Consider the following 15,269-nt stretch of genomic DNA (forward strand, 5'->3'; position numbering starts at 1 on the left):
GTTCTCCACTAACATCAAGGCGGTGACCCGATCCTGTAGGTTCATGCTCTACAACATTCGCAGAGTACGACCCTGCCTCACACAGGAAGCGGCGCAGGTCCTAATCCAGGCACTTGTCATCTCCCCGTCTGGATTACTGCAACTCGCTGTTGGCTGGCCTCCCTGCCTGTGCCATTAAACCCCTACAACTCATCCAGAACGCCGCAGCCCGTCTGGTGTTCAACCTTCCCAAGTTCTCTCACGTCACCCCGCTCCTCCGCTCTCTCCACTGGCTTCCAATTGAAGCTCGCATCCGCTACAAGACCATGGTGATTGCCTACGGAGCTGTGAAGGGAACGGCACCTCCATACCTTCAGGCTCTGATCAGGCCCTACACCCAAACAAGGGCACTGCGTTCATCCACCACTGGCCTGCTGGCCCCCTACCTCTGAGGAAGCACAGTTCCCGCTCAGCCCAGTCAAAACTGTTCGCTGCTCTGGCACCCCAATGGTGGAACAAGCTCCCTCACGACGCCAGGACAGCGGAGTCAATCACCACCTTCCGGAGACACCTGAAACCCCACCTCTTTAAGGAATACCTAGGATAGGATAAAGTAATCCTTCTAACCCCCCCCCTTCTAACCCCCCTTAAAAGATTTAGATGCACTATTGTAAAGTGGTTGTTCCACTGGATATCATAAGGTGAATGCACCATTTTGTAAGTCGCTCTGGATAAGAGCGTCTGCTAAATGACTTAAATGTAATGTAAAATGTAATCTACGCCATGACTTATTTTCTCCAGTGTTCATTTCAAGTGAATATGTCTTAATCAGGCCATAGGTGTGTGTGTGTGTGTGTGTGTGTGTGTGTGTGTGTGTGTGTGTGTGTGTGTGTGTGTGTGTGTGTGTGTGTGTGTGTGTGTGTGTGTGTGTGGTGTGAGAAACTCACGATACGGTTCCACCACCATCTCCTCTTTATTGACCTATTCAAATCCATAGCTCTCAATGTTCATTTCATGGGAATATGTCTTCCAGTGTTGGGGAAGCTACTCTGAAAATATAGTTTACCAAGCTACCAATTACTTCACACTAGAAGAAATTAAGCTACACTAACGCTACCCTTAAAAAACATATTTAAAGTAGTTAGATTTAGCCTACCTATGAAAACATGAACTTTAAAATATTTACAATTACTCTACTAAATCAAATTTGGGACAAATTGTTATTTGGAAATAGCCTGTAATATGTAAGAGGAGAATGACATTATATCATTTCCGCATAATTGTGAAGTTGATTGTTTTGTCACTTTCTCATGATCTTTGGCCATGATTTACAATCAGTAGGCCTACTTTTGACCCCAATGGTTGTGGCGAGGTTGCCTCTGTGGCTACCAGCCAGACTACTTCCAGGTCGTAGCCATTTTGAGTGCTCGGGGGTGAAGAAGAACCAAGTCGGTGAGGTGGGAAACGCTCAAGCGTGTTATGATGTTTAGTTTGTGTGCATTCTCCTGATGCAGATGTTACAGTAGATGATGTTAGCTACTGGTCTTTGAAGCATTATTCCAAACTATAGCTAGCTATTTTCTAACTTTCCAGCCCAAATCTTGAAAACAAGCAAGCTGACGATAGCTAACTGTTAGCTGGCTAACGTTAGCCAGTTGCATTTCGCACCGAGCCCGGGGAATTTGGAAAACATTGACTGAAGAAACAGACAAGTAATGCACAATAGTTTACATAAAATTATATAACACGAGCATGTTTACCTACCTAGATATCACAAATTAAGTGCATGCAATGTAAATGAAATCCACTTGTAGCGTGAAGTGCAAACGTTCGCTAGCTAGCGCCACCCAGCAAACATCCATAGCCAGCTGAGTTAACTTAGGGGCATGAACGTTAGCTAGCTAACTAGCTAGCCACAATTACGCAGATCTCAATTAGCTATCAAGGTTAGCAATTTAGCTTTGCCTTTTTCTATTCGTTGGCTTCTGTCAATAAAAAGCATCTGCATCGATATCAAACTAACGCTACTTGTTTGATCCGAAGCCATTTGGGTGAAACGCCCAATGTAGCCAACTTTACATAACCGAGGCTACAAAACTAGCTTGCTAAAACATTTATTTGTATTTATTGAACCTTTTATTTAAGTAGGCAAGTCAGTTAAGAACAAATTCTTATTTTACAATGACGTCCTACCCCGGCCATTCATCATAAGTACAGTTCGCATGGACGGTTCACATTAAGAATATCACTATTCAATTACAGTAATGTCATATCATGCTTCTGTCTCACATAGGCAGGCTACTGGCGTAGGAACTACAGGGTGAGAAATGTGGGACCAGGGTGGACAGCCCTGGCCGCAATGGCCTATGAACCAGCAGCAGTGGATGCAGTCCTTCCAGCACCAGCAAGATCCAAGTGGGTGACCTGTATGCATGGAGCACTGTACAAGTTGAAAAGATCCAAGATTGGATTGGTGTAACATTGCTTTGACCATGCAGAATGACAGCTCAATCATTGCATTATTTACAATTTTACAAAATGACACCCCAAGCAACGCTTCTCTTGTCTCTCTGTGTGGTGCAGGCCAAGTGGACTGGGCAGCACTGGCCCAGGCCTGGATTGCTCAGAAAGAGTCTACAGGCCCTACAGTAGACCAGCAGAACATTCATCCTAATGGACAGGACATCCCTGGCATGGATCCTGTGATGCCCAATAACCATGGCTCCTTCCAGGGCGACGCCAATTTTGGCCGAATGTGGCAACCTGGTAAACTCTTAGCGTAATTTTCTGGGGATGGAGAATATATGCTTGCTATACTCAGTCTGTACATAATTTGTCTTTACATCTCAGGGATGGTGTGATGTCACCGATGTACTCCAACGAACATGTTATGGGAGAATTTCACATCCACCACAATAACATAGCTGTGCCCCAATGAACTGCAGTCCAGTAGTTTAATTTTAGAATGGCATGACTGCAACTGTACGTTTTTGATTTTTGAATGGTCTCTAGTAAGACAAGCCTTTTGGTGGGCTTAAAGAGATCCTAATAAACAATAACAATGTACATATTGTTTACAGAATGGGGGATGCACGGTCAGCCTCCTCCTCCTCCTCCCATAGACCAGGTGTGGATCCCCCCAGGAACAGGACCTATGGGGACTGGACCTATGGATGTGGTGGCTCCCTCTGAGGACAGCAACAGCCAGGACAGTCTGGAGTTCTCTGAAGGCCACCACAGGGTCTACCCCCAGAACAGCCACGGCTTCGGGGGTCAGCCCGACAACTACGCCATGAACCCAATGGCCATAAACCAGTTTGATTATCAGGTACACGCCACACAGTTACATTAGAGTTCCATGGCTGCTGTTGTATAGGGTCTCTCTGTCATTCAACTAGTTTGGATGGTCCTCATTTCTCATTTTCTCTCTCTGTAGCACGGGGCGGTTGCTACCTACGGCCCCACACCCACAGGGTTCCACCCTCCATACTGGCAGCAGGGTCCCCCACAGAACAGACGGGACAGGCCCCCTGGCTTTAGGGACCGCCAGAGATCCCCCATCCAGATCCCCAAACAAGATGCTCCTGCTGCCGCCCTCGGTGAGCATCTTCACCAACACTTTGGTACAAAAACATCCTCATTAAATGGGTGGTGTTCAGGATTTCATCCCTGGACACTTACTGCTGTCAGAGAGGCAGAGGCTTGCTTCAACTCTCTTGCCATAAAATACCCACAACATCCAAAATGTTGTATCTCACCATGTTTTGTGTCTGTGTTGATCTCTACTTTTCTCAATTAGCTTTCCCAGGCACACAGGAAAACAGACACACACACACAGCATCCAATGACCTGGCTCTCCTCTCAGATGCTGTGAAGAGGCGCACCCTGCCGGCCTGGATCCGAGAGGGCCTGGAGAAGATGGACAGGGAGAAACAGAAGAAGCTGGAGAAGGAGCGCATGGAGAAACAGCGTGCCGAAATGGCTAAAGATGAAGACAAAGAGAGCGACGCTGTGGACGAGGGAGGCGATGGGCCTCGTTTACCCCGCAAGAGTAAATTTGTAAGCATCAATCACTTTGTTTCCATGGCGTCATGAATCCCATTAACCTTATTAACAATGGGTTGAAAAATCCCCAAAATAATTTCATTATATTCCTGTAAAACTGTGAGCTTTCACGAGGTCCTGTTGTCGTATCTTTGTATATCTGACCTACCACCCCTTTCCCGCCCCTGTAACAGGACAGTGATGATGAAGAGGGTGATGAAGATGAGGACCGGGTCCTGACCAGGAAGCAGGAGCTGGCCAGCAGGAGCCCGTCACCTCCCCTGGAGGACCAGAGCGAACCAGAGATGACTGAGGAGGAGAGAGAGTTCCAGCTGGTCAGTGTTTGCTTACAGCTACCATTCTGACACGTTGGGGTGGGTGTAGGGCTGGGCGATATATCGAATTCTTGCACGAGATTCTAAATGCCTGTATCGCAAGAATCAACTTTTTTTTAATGAGCGTTTGTTGGCTTGTAGGCTCATATCTTTTTTTTGGTTTCATCTCTTTTGCTCCTGTGCTGTGTGCACCTTCCCATTTATACCAGAGATCTGTATATAATGAGGAGATGCTCATGTCTCCTCCCTAACAATGGGAATCGTCCCAAAGGCGGGAAGGCAGGCGACCAAGCTTATGTCCATAGAAACGCATTGGGCTAAATTTGGATTGATTTTGGCGAGAGCGAAACCTCTCGCGTCGCATCTTCCTCTGTGTTTACACACACACACCAAGCCCCTCCCTAGCCACTCACAACAACAAAGATGAGAGATCACTTCCTATCTGACAAGCAGTTTCAACTTACTATTTGTATTTGAGGTTTGGTCTAACAGAATCGGTCATATGGACACCGAAATACATTTATACATTTTACTGTAATAAAAACCGGAAAATTCAGGGAAATGAATGCTCAGTTTGTAGGCGTGGCATTGCGGTACCACTAGCAGCATTTCAGCCAAAGACCGTTATACTAGCTGTCTAGTCTGTGTTTTATACATTTGCAATAAGCATAAAACACTCGTTATATTAGGAATTGGCAATTTGTTCTCATTCTGAGAAATAAGGTATGCCATTCTGAACAAAATGGACATGTTAACACGCTGTTCAAACAGTTGGAGATGGACAGAAGTGTGTTCATAGCAATTCAACTGTTCTGACTTGTTAGCTAGCAAATAGATCCAAGTTAACTCGAAATATAAAGATTAGCTAGCTAATCACTAGCACGTGGGCTTGTGCTTGAGATATTGTTTGTGACCTGCGTTAGTTTTCTAATATGCCTGCTACAAGAAGTGCATTATGCATGGTTCTGGTTAAATTTGTAACAAAAAGGACATTTTAATAGTCAGACTTGAACTCCAGATCAGTTATTATTGCAAAAAAGCAGGTTAAACTCTTGATAAAATATTAAAATTATTAGTGGGTTGTTGACGGCTTACATGTAGCCTAGGTATAATTTCACAAGCCCTGAATTCATTAGATCAATGTATTGGACCTTTTAATTGTACAACAAAGCTTATTTGGAGAAAATATGAACAAAAAACAACAATTTGTATATATCATGAATCGCCTATAAGTTTGAAAACATCTATATGTAATTTTTCGGCCACATCGTCCAGCCCTATTAGGATGTCTTTTGTTATACATTTTTTTTGTGTTATGTTATAGAGCCCTGGTGCTCAAATGGTGGCTCTGAAATTAGTGGTCTCTGTTCACTAATTTCTATATATATATATATATATCTCTCTATCCTATCCAAGATTGCAAAAAATTGCCCTCTTAACAAACAAATGATTATCATTAACTCATGTCAGACTTTTCTCAATTTTTCTCCAAAGATGATTGTGACTAAAACTCTGCTGACGGAGATCCTGCTGGAGGTCACCAACGAGGAGATCCAAACTGTGGCGAAAGAGACGCACCGGAAAGCCACCAAAGGTCTGCTTACCCCCGTCTCCTCGAGCCCACGCATCATCTGTGCCTGTCACAAAGACATCATGTTTAAGCCTGTTTTATATAGTCTGAAAACGTCACTCAATTCATCTCCGTAAGTCAGGGTAATTGAGTGGCAAACTTGGAGTATTTTCAAAATGTGATCATATGCATCTTCAACCATTCTCTGCTAATGCAACGGAAGAAAAAGAAAATGTCCCTGGTAAAGACAGCCGAGCAGCTGGTGTATTTAAAACAAAACAACAGTAACCTAAACTGTTTTCCCTGGTTCTTGCTCCTGAAGGTCCTCCTGAATGACTGTTTCTGAACTTTATAACAAACGCTCACCTATAAATCAGATTCAAGTGACTAGTCCCCGTTTATCTGACACTAGTGCATTAGTACAGAGTGGTTCTTCTCCCCTATTCCAACTGTCTTGACTTTGAATGTGTGTGACAGACGTTGTTTGTTAACCCCTTCTCTTCTCTCCGTTTTGTCATTTTTTTATTTTTTATTTTTATTTATTTTTGCCAAAGACCGCTCTTGTGAATAGTGCATTATCTGTGCCCCCTTCTCTAGAGACTTCTCTATGGTGGCTGTCTCTATGGTGGCTCTATGTGTTTTAACATGTTGTTCCTGTTGTTGATGTGAATCAAAGCGCCTGCCAAACAGCTGGCACAGTCAAGTGCACTGACTTCTCTGATCGGCATTGGTGAGTTCCCCTTCTTTTCTTCCAGGTGGGAGGGTTGGGGGGGGGTGCTGGGTAAGAATCAGAGCTCTAACCCCTGTCCCCTCACTGCTTTAGTAGCTCAAGAAGAGTGACTGAGGCAGCCGAAGGGAAGGGTCCACCTCACAGCTAGGGTTGCAAAATTCCCCAAACATTACCAAAAATATTTAGTTATTTTTTTATTCCGGTTGGAAGGGAATCCTCCAACCTGGAATTCTCCCGGGATTTCTGATAAAACTGGGAATTTGGGGAATGTTTCTGAAATTTTGCAATCCTTCACAGCACAGTTTGAGTGTCTTAGCCTTAGATTTACAAAGTATTTTCTTATCAGAACACTAAAGAGCATGCCATCTCACAGTAAGTGGGGTGTCAGTGGGTTTCTAGTGTGGAGTTCAGTTGAAAACAGACACAGTAGACTCGTCTTTGATGGGAAGCTTGGTTGGGTGTATGGCTAGTTGCTACGGTCTTGCTCAAAAAGCTGGGGGCTCTGTTGTGGCAGGTGGACTTGGCGACTATGGCTCGGACTTGAGTGAGGACGAGGAGGAGCACAGCGCCCAGGCATCCGAGTCCTCCGACACGGACGAGGAGGAGCTGCACCACCGTATCCGGGAGAAGATAGACGCCTTCCGACGTAAGGAGAGGGAGCTGCAGGAGAGACAAGCGCAGGAGGCGCAACACGCACGTGGTGAGGGAACTAAAGGCAATATCAATAAGCAGTGGTGACGTTGTCTTTGAGTTTAACATATGTTTTGTTTTCTGTCTGTCTTCCAGAAGAGATGGCATTGGACAGAGTGAGCAGAGAGAGGGTGGATTATGACGAGGGTCAGTTAGAGAGCCTCCACAAACAGGAAGTGAGAGAGAGGGAGGCGGAACCCACAGCAGAGAGACGCAAGTCCCGCAGTGAGCCTGAGGTTAGCAACGAGGTCAGGCAGGTGGGTCGGGGTAAGGAGCGTGGCATAGTGCGGGGCACCAGCGGTTCCCCCAGCAACGGACGCAGCAGCAGCTCCAGCTCCAGCAGTGCCAGCAGCCAATCGTCTTCCTTCTCCTCATCATCCTCAGCCTCCTCACGCTCCTCTTCGCGCTCTTCCTCTCCCCGGAGGAAGAGGAGGCGCAGCCGCTCCTCCTCGCACAGGGCCCGCGTTGGCGGCCGGCGCAGCCACAGTCGCGGCTCCCACAGACGTCACGGGGAGCGCAGCGGCGACAAGGCCCGGGAGAGGAGGAAAAGCAGTCGGAACCACAGCGCAGAGCGCTCTGCCCGCCACCGGAACCACAGCCACTCTCGAGAGCGAAGGGTCAGCAGGGGAGGCAAGAGCAGGTCCAAGGACAGGGCCAGCCGCAGCAAGAGCAGGGACAAGGAGAGGGACAGAGACAGGAAGAGGAGCAGGGAGCGCAGGGACAGTCACAGCCGCAGCAAGAGCAGGGACAAGGAGAGGGACAGAGACAGGAAGAGGAGCAGGGAGCGCAGGGACAGTCACAGCCGCAGCAAGAGCAGGGACAAGGAGAGGGACAGAGACAGGAAGAGGAGCAGGGAGCGCAGGGACAGCCGCAGCAGCAAGCACAAGCAGAAAGCCTCCAGCAAGGACAGGGACAGGAAGAAAGACCGTAGCGGCAGCCATGACAAGAAGGAGAAAGAGAAGAAGAAGGAGAAGGAGAAAGAGTCAGATAGGAAGAAGGAGAGGCAGAAAGCCAAAGAGAAAGAGCGGGAAAGGGAGAAGGGGAAGGAAAAGGAGAGGGGCAAGGAGAAAGAGAGGGATAGGGAGGTGAGCTCTGCGGTGGCGGAGGAGAGCAACGGAAAATCCAAGAAAAGGAAAGAGAGCAGCGATCACACAGACCCTCAGGGTGACAAGCACTCCCGTCAGGAGAGCAAGGCTAGCAAGAAGGGCTCCGCCAAATCTAGCAAGAGGTACTCCGACTCGGAGTCGAGCAGGTCCCAAACCCCCGAGCTTAGCAAGGAAAAGAAGTCTAAGAAATCCAAACGTAGTCGCTCAAGATCAACGGAAAAATCTCACAAGTCTGGTAAGAAGGCAAGCCGCAAAAACAAGTCTAAGTCACGATCAAGGTAGTATTCCATTTTTTACCATTTCTTTTTCTGTTGTATCATGTTTCTGTTGTGTGCGTGTCATGTTGGAGGCGGACTGCCCAGTAGTATTTTTTTTTTGCACAACTTTCCTTGTTCTCTGTCAGGGCTCAAGTCTACCTTACAAAGAGAAATAATTAATCTTTTTGTGATATGTTTAAAAAAAAAAGGAACCATTTGTAGCCGTGTTTCTGTTCCTCACTGTCTCCATAGTGCCCCCTGTTGGGCATGTGCAGCATATCTATCTATTTTAGTGCCTTGTGTGAACGCAGTAACTGTTCTTCCCAAAGGAGAGTGACCAAGTTCATTCAGAAATCAATGCAATATATTGTCCTCATGATGAGCTGATGATTAACAGGGCCCCAGTGAGCGTGTGACTGTTTCTTTTGCATGTGTGTCATTTTGCATGAGTGTGTGTGTGAGTGGTGCAGCACCATTAATGTTCCCCTTTGCATCTGTTTCAGGTCCACGTCTCCCGCCAGGCGTAGGCGTTGAGGAGCACAGGGCTCCCTGATCTGTGCACTTTACTTTTAAATTCCATGAGTTTAACAGGCTTGTCTCATTATAGAGGCAATGGTGTAGGTGAACTCTCCACTCCCCCTCCCAACCTTCTATCTTTGTAAATATGTTATTTTTAAGGACAAGTCGGCAAACAGGACATTTTGAATGCTAGGTTTTTGCCTTCTATCATGCAAAGCTCGGAGGCTTTGTAGTCAGTAGAATCTTGGAAAGATGTGTCATTTTAAAAAGCTTAACAGGATAAACGTATTAATGTAAATTGTTGAATAAAACTGAAATGATCCCTTGTTCTGAGTATTTTCTTTATTTGGGGGGTCATTAAACCTGCAGTAATTTGGATTGAGTGCAATTGATAACATGCCATTTAATTGTATTTAATTCATATTGATCCTTTTGAATGGTCTTTTAGAAATTCTAAAGGCAAACAGGAACATTTTGTTAGTTTAGCTATATGAACACTACACACCATATTTTATATATACTGAACAAAATAAAAATGCAACATATAAAGTGTTGGTCCCATGTTTCATGAGTTGAAATAAGTGTATTTCTCTCATCTTGTCCACAAATTTGTTTACATCCTTGTTAGTGAGCATTTCTCCTTGGCCAAGATAATTCATCCACCTGACAGGTGTGTCATATCTAGAAGCTGATTAAACAAAATGATCATTACACAGGTGCACCTTGTGCTGGGCACTGTGAAAGGCCACTCTTAAATGTGCAGTTCTGTCACAGATGTCTACATTTTGAGGGAGTGTGCGATTAACATGCTGACTGCAGGAATGTCCGCCAGAGCTGTTGCCAGAGAATGTAATGTTATTTTTTCTACCATAAGCCACCTCCAAAGCCGTTTTAGAAAATTCGGCCGTACAACCAACCGGCCTCACAACTGCAGACCACGTGTAACCACACAAACCTCCACATCTGGTTTCTTCACCTGTGAGACAGCTGATGAAACGGGAGTATTTCTGTCTGTAATAAAGCCCTTTTGCCTATGCCCTCCCAGGTCCACACATGGCTGCGCCCCTGCCCAGTCATGTGAAGTTTAGATTAGGGCCTAATTTATTTCAATTGACTGATTTCCTTATATGATCTGTAACTCAATAAAATAGTTGAAATTATTGCATGTTGCGTTTATATTTTTGTTAAGTACATATTACTGGCACAATTTCAGTTTTATGTTATGTATGAAAGATAGAATAATGCAGTACACAAGACTGGTATATTAGCCCGAAGGCCGACAGATGGGGATATTGAGTCGTTTAATCTTACCGTCCAAAGGGAACGTATGCAGCCGGCTATACATGTGGACCGACCAGTTCATACATGAATCTTTATCCATTCAGCTGAAACAAGATGAAACAACTATAGCCATCTGCAGGTGTTTGATTTAGTGTTATACACTACACCTGCTCGTTGAACATCTCATTCCAAAATCATGGGCATTAATATGGAGTTGGTCCCCCCTTTGCTGCGATATGCAAAGGCTTTCCATTAGACGTTGGAAAATCCAGCCGAAGCTTGGCATTGTGCATGGTGATCTGCTGACCACACTGCCTGAGGGTTGCAAAATAAATGTACACAAATGATTCAATCATTGCACCCACACTGCTCACACGCAGATGAGCGGTGGCTTTCTGCACTCGGCGGACCCGCTTTGCTGGGGAGCCGTTGTTATAGTGATGGGCATTCCGTCTCTTTTCAGTGAGCCGGCTCGTTCGGCTCAGCTCACCAAAAAGAGCCGGATCTTTTGGCTCCCAAACGGCTCTTTAAAAAAAATATGTTTTGTATTTTTTCAAGTCGAACAGTTTGCGATAGTTTGACTATGATTGGTGTTAAAACAATTCTAATTAAATTATTAAATGAAATCATACTCTACCTTAACCACAATGTATAAAAAAAGTATTGTTTTTTTTAATGAAAAGTAATTCTATTAAACATCTGCATTTAAAGTATAACTTTTTAATGTACAGTCGTGGCCAAAAGTTTTGAGAATGGCACAAATATTAATTTTCACAAAGTCTGCTGCCTCAGTTTGTATGATGGCAATTTGCATGTACTCCAGAATGTTATGAAGAGTGATCAGATGAATTGCTAAGTCCCTCTTTGCCATGCAAATGAACTGAATCCCCCAAAAACATTTCCACTGCTGTCACGTCCTGACCAGTTTAGGTATTATTTGTATTGTAGTTTGGTCAGGACGTGGCAGAGGATATTTGTTTTGGTTGGTTCGGGGTGGTTGGTTGTGTTTAGGGTGTGTGATTTGTTAGTTCTGGGTGTTGGGTATGTTCTAGGTTGTATTTTCTACATTCTGTCTAGTTTAGTTTTTCTATGTTTAGGTTTGGGTGTGGACTCTCAATTGGAGGCAGGTGTTTCTATTTTCCTCTGATTGAGAGTCCAAATATAGGTATGTGTTTGGGGTTGTTAATTGTGGGTAGTTGTATTTCGCACTGCTGTGAGTATTAGCCTGTGAAACTGTCGGTCTGTTGTGCTTTGCATTCACATTTAATTAATAAAATATAATGATGAACATGCAACCCGCTGTGCCTTGGTCCTCTCTCTCCTACGACCGCCGTTACAACTGCATTTCAGCCCTGCCACAAAAGGACCAGCTGACACCATGTCAGTGATTCTCTCATTAACACAGGTGTGAGTGTTGACGAGGACAAGGCTGGAGATCACTCTGTCATGCTGATTGAGTTCGAATAACAGACTGGAAACTTCAAAAGGAGGGTGGTGCTTGGAATCATTGTTCTTCCTCTGTCAACCATGGTTACTTTTAAGGAAACACGTGCCGTCATCATTGCTTTGCACAAAAAGGGCTTCACAGGCAAGGATATTGCTGCCAGTAAGATTGCACCTAAATCAACCATTTATCGGATCACCAAGAACTTAAAGGAGAGCGGTTCAATTGTTGTGAAGAAGGCTTCAGGGCGCCCAAGAAAGTCCATCAAGCGCCAGGACCGTCTCAAAAAGTTGATTCAGCTGTGGGATCGGGGCACCACCAGTACAGAGCTTGCTCAGGAATGGCAGCAGGCAGGTGAGTGCATCTGCACGCACAGTGAGGCGAATACTTTTGGAGGATGGCCTGCTGTCAAGAAGGGCAGCAAAGAAGCCACTTCTCTCCAGGAAAAACATCAGGGACAGACTGATATTCTGCAAAAGGTACAGGGTTTGGACTGCTGAGGACTGGGGCAAAGTCATTTTCTCCGATGAATCCCCTTTCCGATTGTTTGGGGCATCCGGAAAAAAGCTTGTCCAGAGAAGACATGGTGAGCGCTACCATCAGTCCTGTGTCATGCCAACAGTAAAGCATCCTGAGACCATTCATGTGTGGGGTTGCTTCTCAGCCAAGGGAGTGGGCTCACTCACAATTTTGCCTAAGAACACAGCCATGAATAAAGAATGGTACCAACACATCCTCCGAGAGCAACTTCTCCCAACCATCCAGGAACAGTTTGATGACGAACAATGCCTTTTCCAACATGATGGAGCACCTTGCCATAAGGCAAAAATTATAACTAAGTGGCTCGGGGAACAAAACATTGATATTTTGGGTCCATGGCCAGGAAACTCCCCAGACCTTAATCCCATTGAGAACTTGTGGTCAATCCTCAAGAGGCGGGTGGACAAACAAAAACCCACAAATTCTGACAAACTCCAAGCATTGATTATGCAAGAATGGGCTGCCATCAGTCAGGATGTTAATTGACAGCATGCCAGGGCGGATTGCAGAAGTCTTGAAAAAGAAGGGTCAACACTGCAAATATTGACTCTTTGCATCAATTTAATGTATTTGTCAATAAAAGCCTTTGACACTTGTAATTATACTTCAGTATTCCATAGTAACATCTGACAAAAATATCTAAAGACACTGAAGCAGCAAACATTGTGGAAATTAATATTTGTGTCATTCTCAAAACTTTTGGACACGACTGTATATAAACAAAGTGCATATAAATCTAACCGTTCAAAACAAATACAATCTGAACAGCATAATAGAATATTGCACCATATCAAAGAAAAATAAATAACAATTTGAAAAACTGCAGCATCGCCAAATTGAAATAAATGTAAAAAAGAAGGATGCTATTACACATGTGCATTTAAAGTATAACTTTTTAATGTATATAAACAAAGTGCATATAAATGTAACAATTCAAAACGAATACAATCTGAACAACATAATAATAGAATATTGCACCATATCAAATAAAAATAAATAACAATGTGCACAACTGCAGCATCCCACTTAAAACATTAAACTGGTCCCTCTTTTCTCTCTCTTATTTATTGCCATGTTATAACCAGCAGCACACAGCATATGGCCACTATGCAGAGTCTCTCTGTCATGACTTTAGTAAGCTGTGGGTAGACAGAGGCCTTGTTCTTCCACCAGCTCAGAGGATCTGCAGATCTATTTGGAGGGGCTCCTCCAAATAGAATCAGACCTCCATTATGGCATCTGTTGAGGGATTCCTTCGTGCTGCATCCCCAGTTGCTCTCTCGTCAAACAGCATCCAAACAGCAGACGTTTGTGGCACTACTGCTGGTGCTTCTGCTCCATCTGATCCCTCTTCTTCCTGTTGCCCTGGTGACTGAGCCAGCTGACTGCTGGGGCTGTCCCTCCCTGCTGCTGAGGTTATTCTTTGAAGAGCCTCCTCAATCGCTCTGGCATCACTGAAGGCTAACTTCTTAAATGTGTGGTCAAGTGCAGCGGTTTCTGATAGCACGTGATTATATTCCATTCTGTGGAACTTTCTGTCCATTGATGAACATAGGGTGTCCATCAACTCTGTCACATGTCCTGTGGTTACATTTGCTTCTCTCTGGCGGCTGGCTGTGATTCGCTGCAGACCCTTACACAGGAGTATCATTTTTGAGGCTGTCACATAGCTGAAAAGAGAGAACAGTAACTTATTAGTTCAGGTTCATGTTTTGTCTACTGATACTACATTCTCATCTACTGCTCATATACATATATAATACTGGATTAAATAATGATGAAGTAATAACTGCCTCCTGTACCTCTCTCCACTGATCTCCACAGTGACCTGCTCAAAGGGTTCCAGGACTCTGCACACCCCATGTTAGCTGCATTGTCGCTAACACAACAGACCACTTTTCCATCTACTTGCCATTCTCTGGCCATTCTCAACAGTACCTCTGCCAAGTTCTCTGAGGTGTGTCTGTCGCTGAACTCAAAGCAGTCCAGAAGACAGCTAGACATTGAAAAATCTTCAATGAAGTGACATATAACCGACATGTAAGAAGCTGTTACCCTTGATGTACAGCATTCAGTGGTAAGGCAAACTGCAGTAGCTTTTTGGACACTTTCCCGCACTGAAGCCAGTGTGCTCTCGTACAGTTGTGGAATAAATGGTTTTGAAATGGTTTCCTGCTTGGAATTGTGTACATTGAATTTAGACTATTGTTATAATTTCTAAAACCTCTGTCCTCCACGATCGAAAATGGCTGGAAATCGGTGACAATCCTTTTAGCCAATGCAATATCATTTTGGCCTTGTTTTGCTACAGACATAGACTTTGGCATAAACTGGTCTATAGAAGACTGCGTTGCTGTGGGTCGTGGAGTAGGCCTACTTGACTGAGTGGATACATCTCCACGTGTGGCGGTGCTGGCTCCACCACTATCACTAGCAGGCCCACTAGTTTCTGGAAACTTCGCTACAGCTAGCTTCACAGTTGGGTACACAGATCACATATGCTGGTGTAGGTTGTGCGTAGAACAACCTTTATATGAGATTTTGTTTTGGCTAATTTTACACTGTACTCTACATTATTAAAATGCATCCAAATGCTACTGTGCTTCCGACTCATTTTCCAGCTGTTGTTTTCACAGCTGTCCTTCCTCTCTCTCCTCGGCTGCTAAGTGTGTGACTGTGAGTGAGTTGGCTCGGCCCCCCCCACGCATCTTTGGTTCATTGGTTGACAGTGCGTGTCTGATTGACAGGAACAACAGGTGAGGCTGTTCGTCTGA

General features: G+C 44.8%; 1 protein-coding gene across 5 annotated transcripts; it reads left to right on the forward strand.

Moving 5' to 3' along the window:
* The first annotated feature begins 1,332 nt into the window (after window positions 1-1,332).
* On the forward strand, window positions 1,333-9,556 carry LOC106584003 (arginine/serine-rich protein PNISR-like). 5 transcript variants are annotated; one of them, XM_045704832.1, is made up of 12 exons: window positions 1,333-1,436; window positions 2,273-2,394; window positions 2,563-2,745; window positions 3,060-3,307; window positions 3,416-3,602; window positions 3,779-4,038; window positions 4,218-4,358; window positions 5,853-5,952; window positions 6,605-6,658; window positions 7,173-7,358; window positions 7,445-8,732; window positions 9,215-9,556. In XM_045704832.1, the coding sequence occupies exons 2-12, from the start codon at window positions 2,307-2,309 to the stop codon at window positions 9,243-9,245; spliced, it is 2,766 nt and encodes a 921-aa protein (XP_045560788.1). In that variant the 5' UTR covers window positions 1,333-1,436; window positions 2,273-2,306; the 3' UTR covers window positions 9,246-9,556. The 5 variants fall into 5 exon arrangements, with proteins under 5 accessions (XP_045560788.1, XP_045560793.1, XP_045560786.1 ...); XM_045704837.1 differs by having other exon boundaries at window positions 1,340-1,431; XM_045704830.1 differs by having other exon boundaries at window positions 1,384-1,691.
* Window positions 9,557-15,269: the final 5,713 nt, after the last annotated feature.

This window comes from Salmo salar, chromosome ssa02 (assembly GCF_905237065.1).
Source record: "Salmo salar chromosome ssa02, Ssal_v3.1, whole genome shotgun sequence".
NCBI classification, from domain to species: Eukaryota; Metazoa; Chordata; class Actinopteri; order Salmoniformes; family Salmonidae; genus Salmo; species Salmo salar.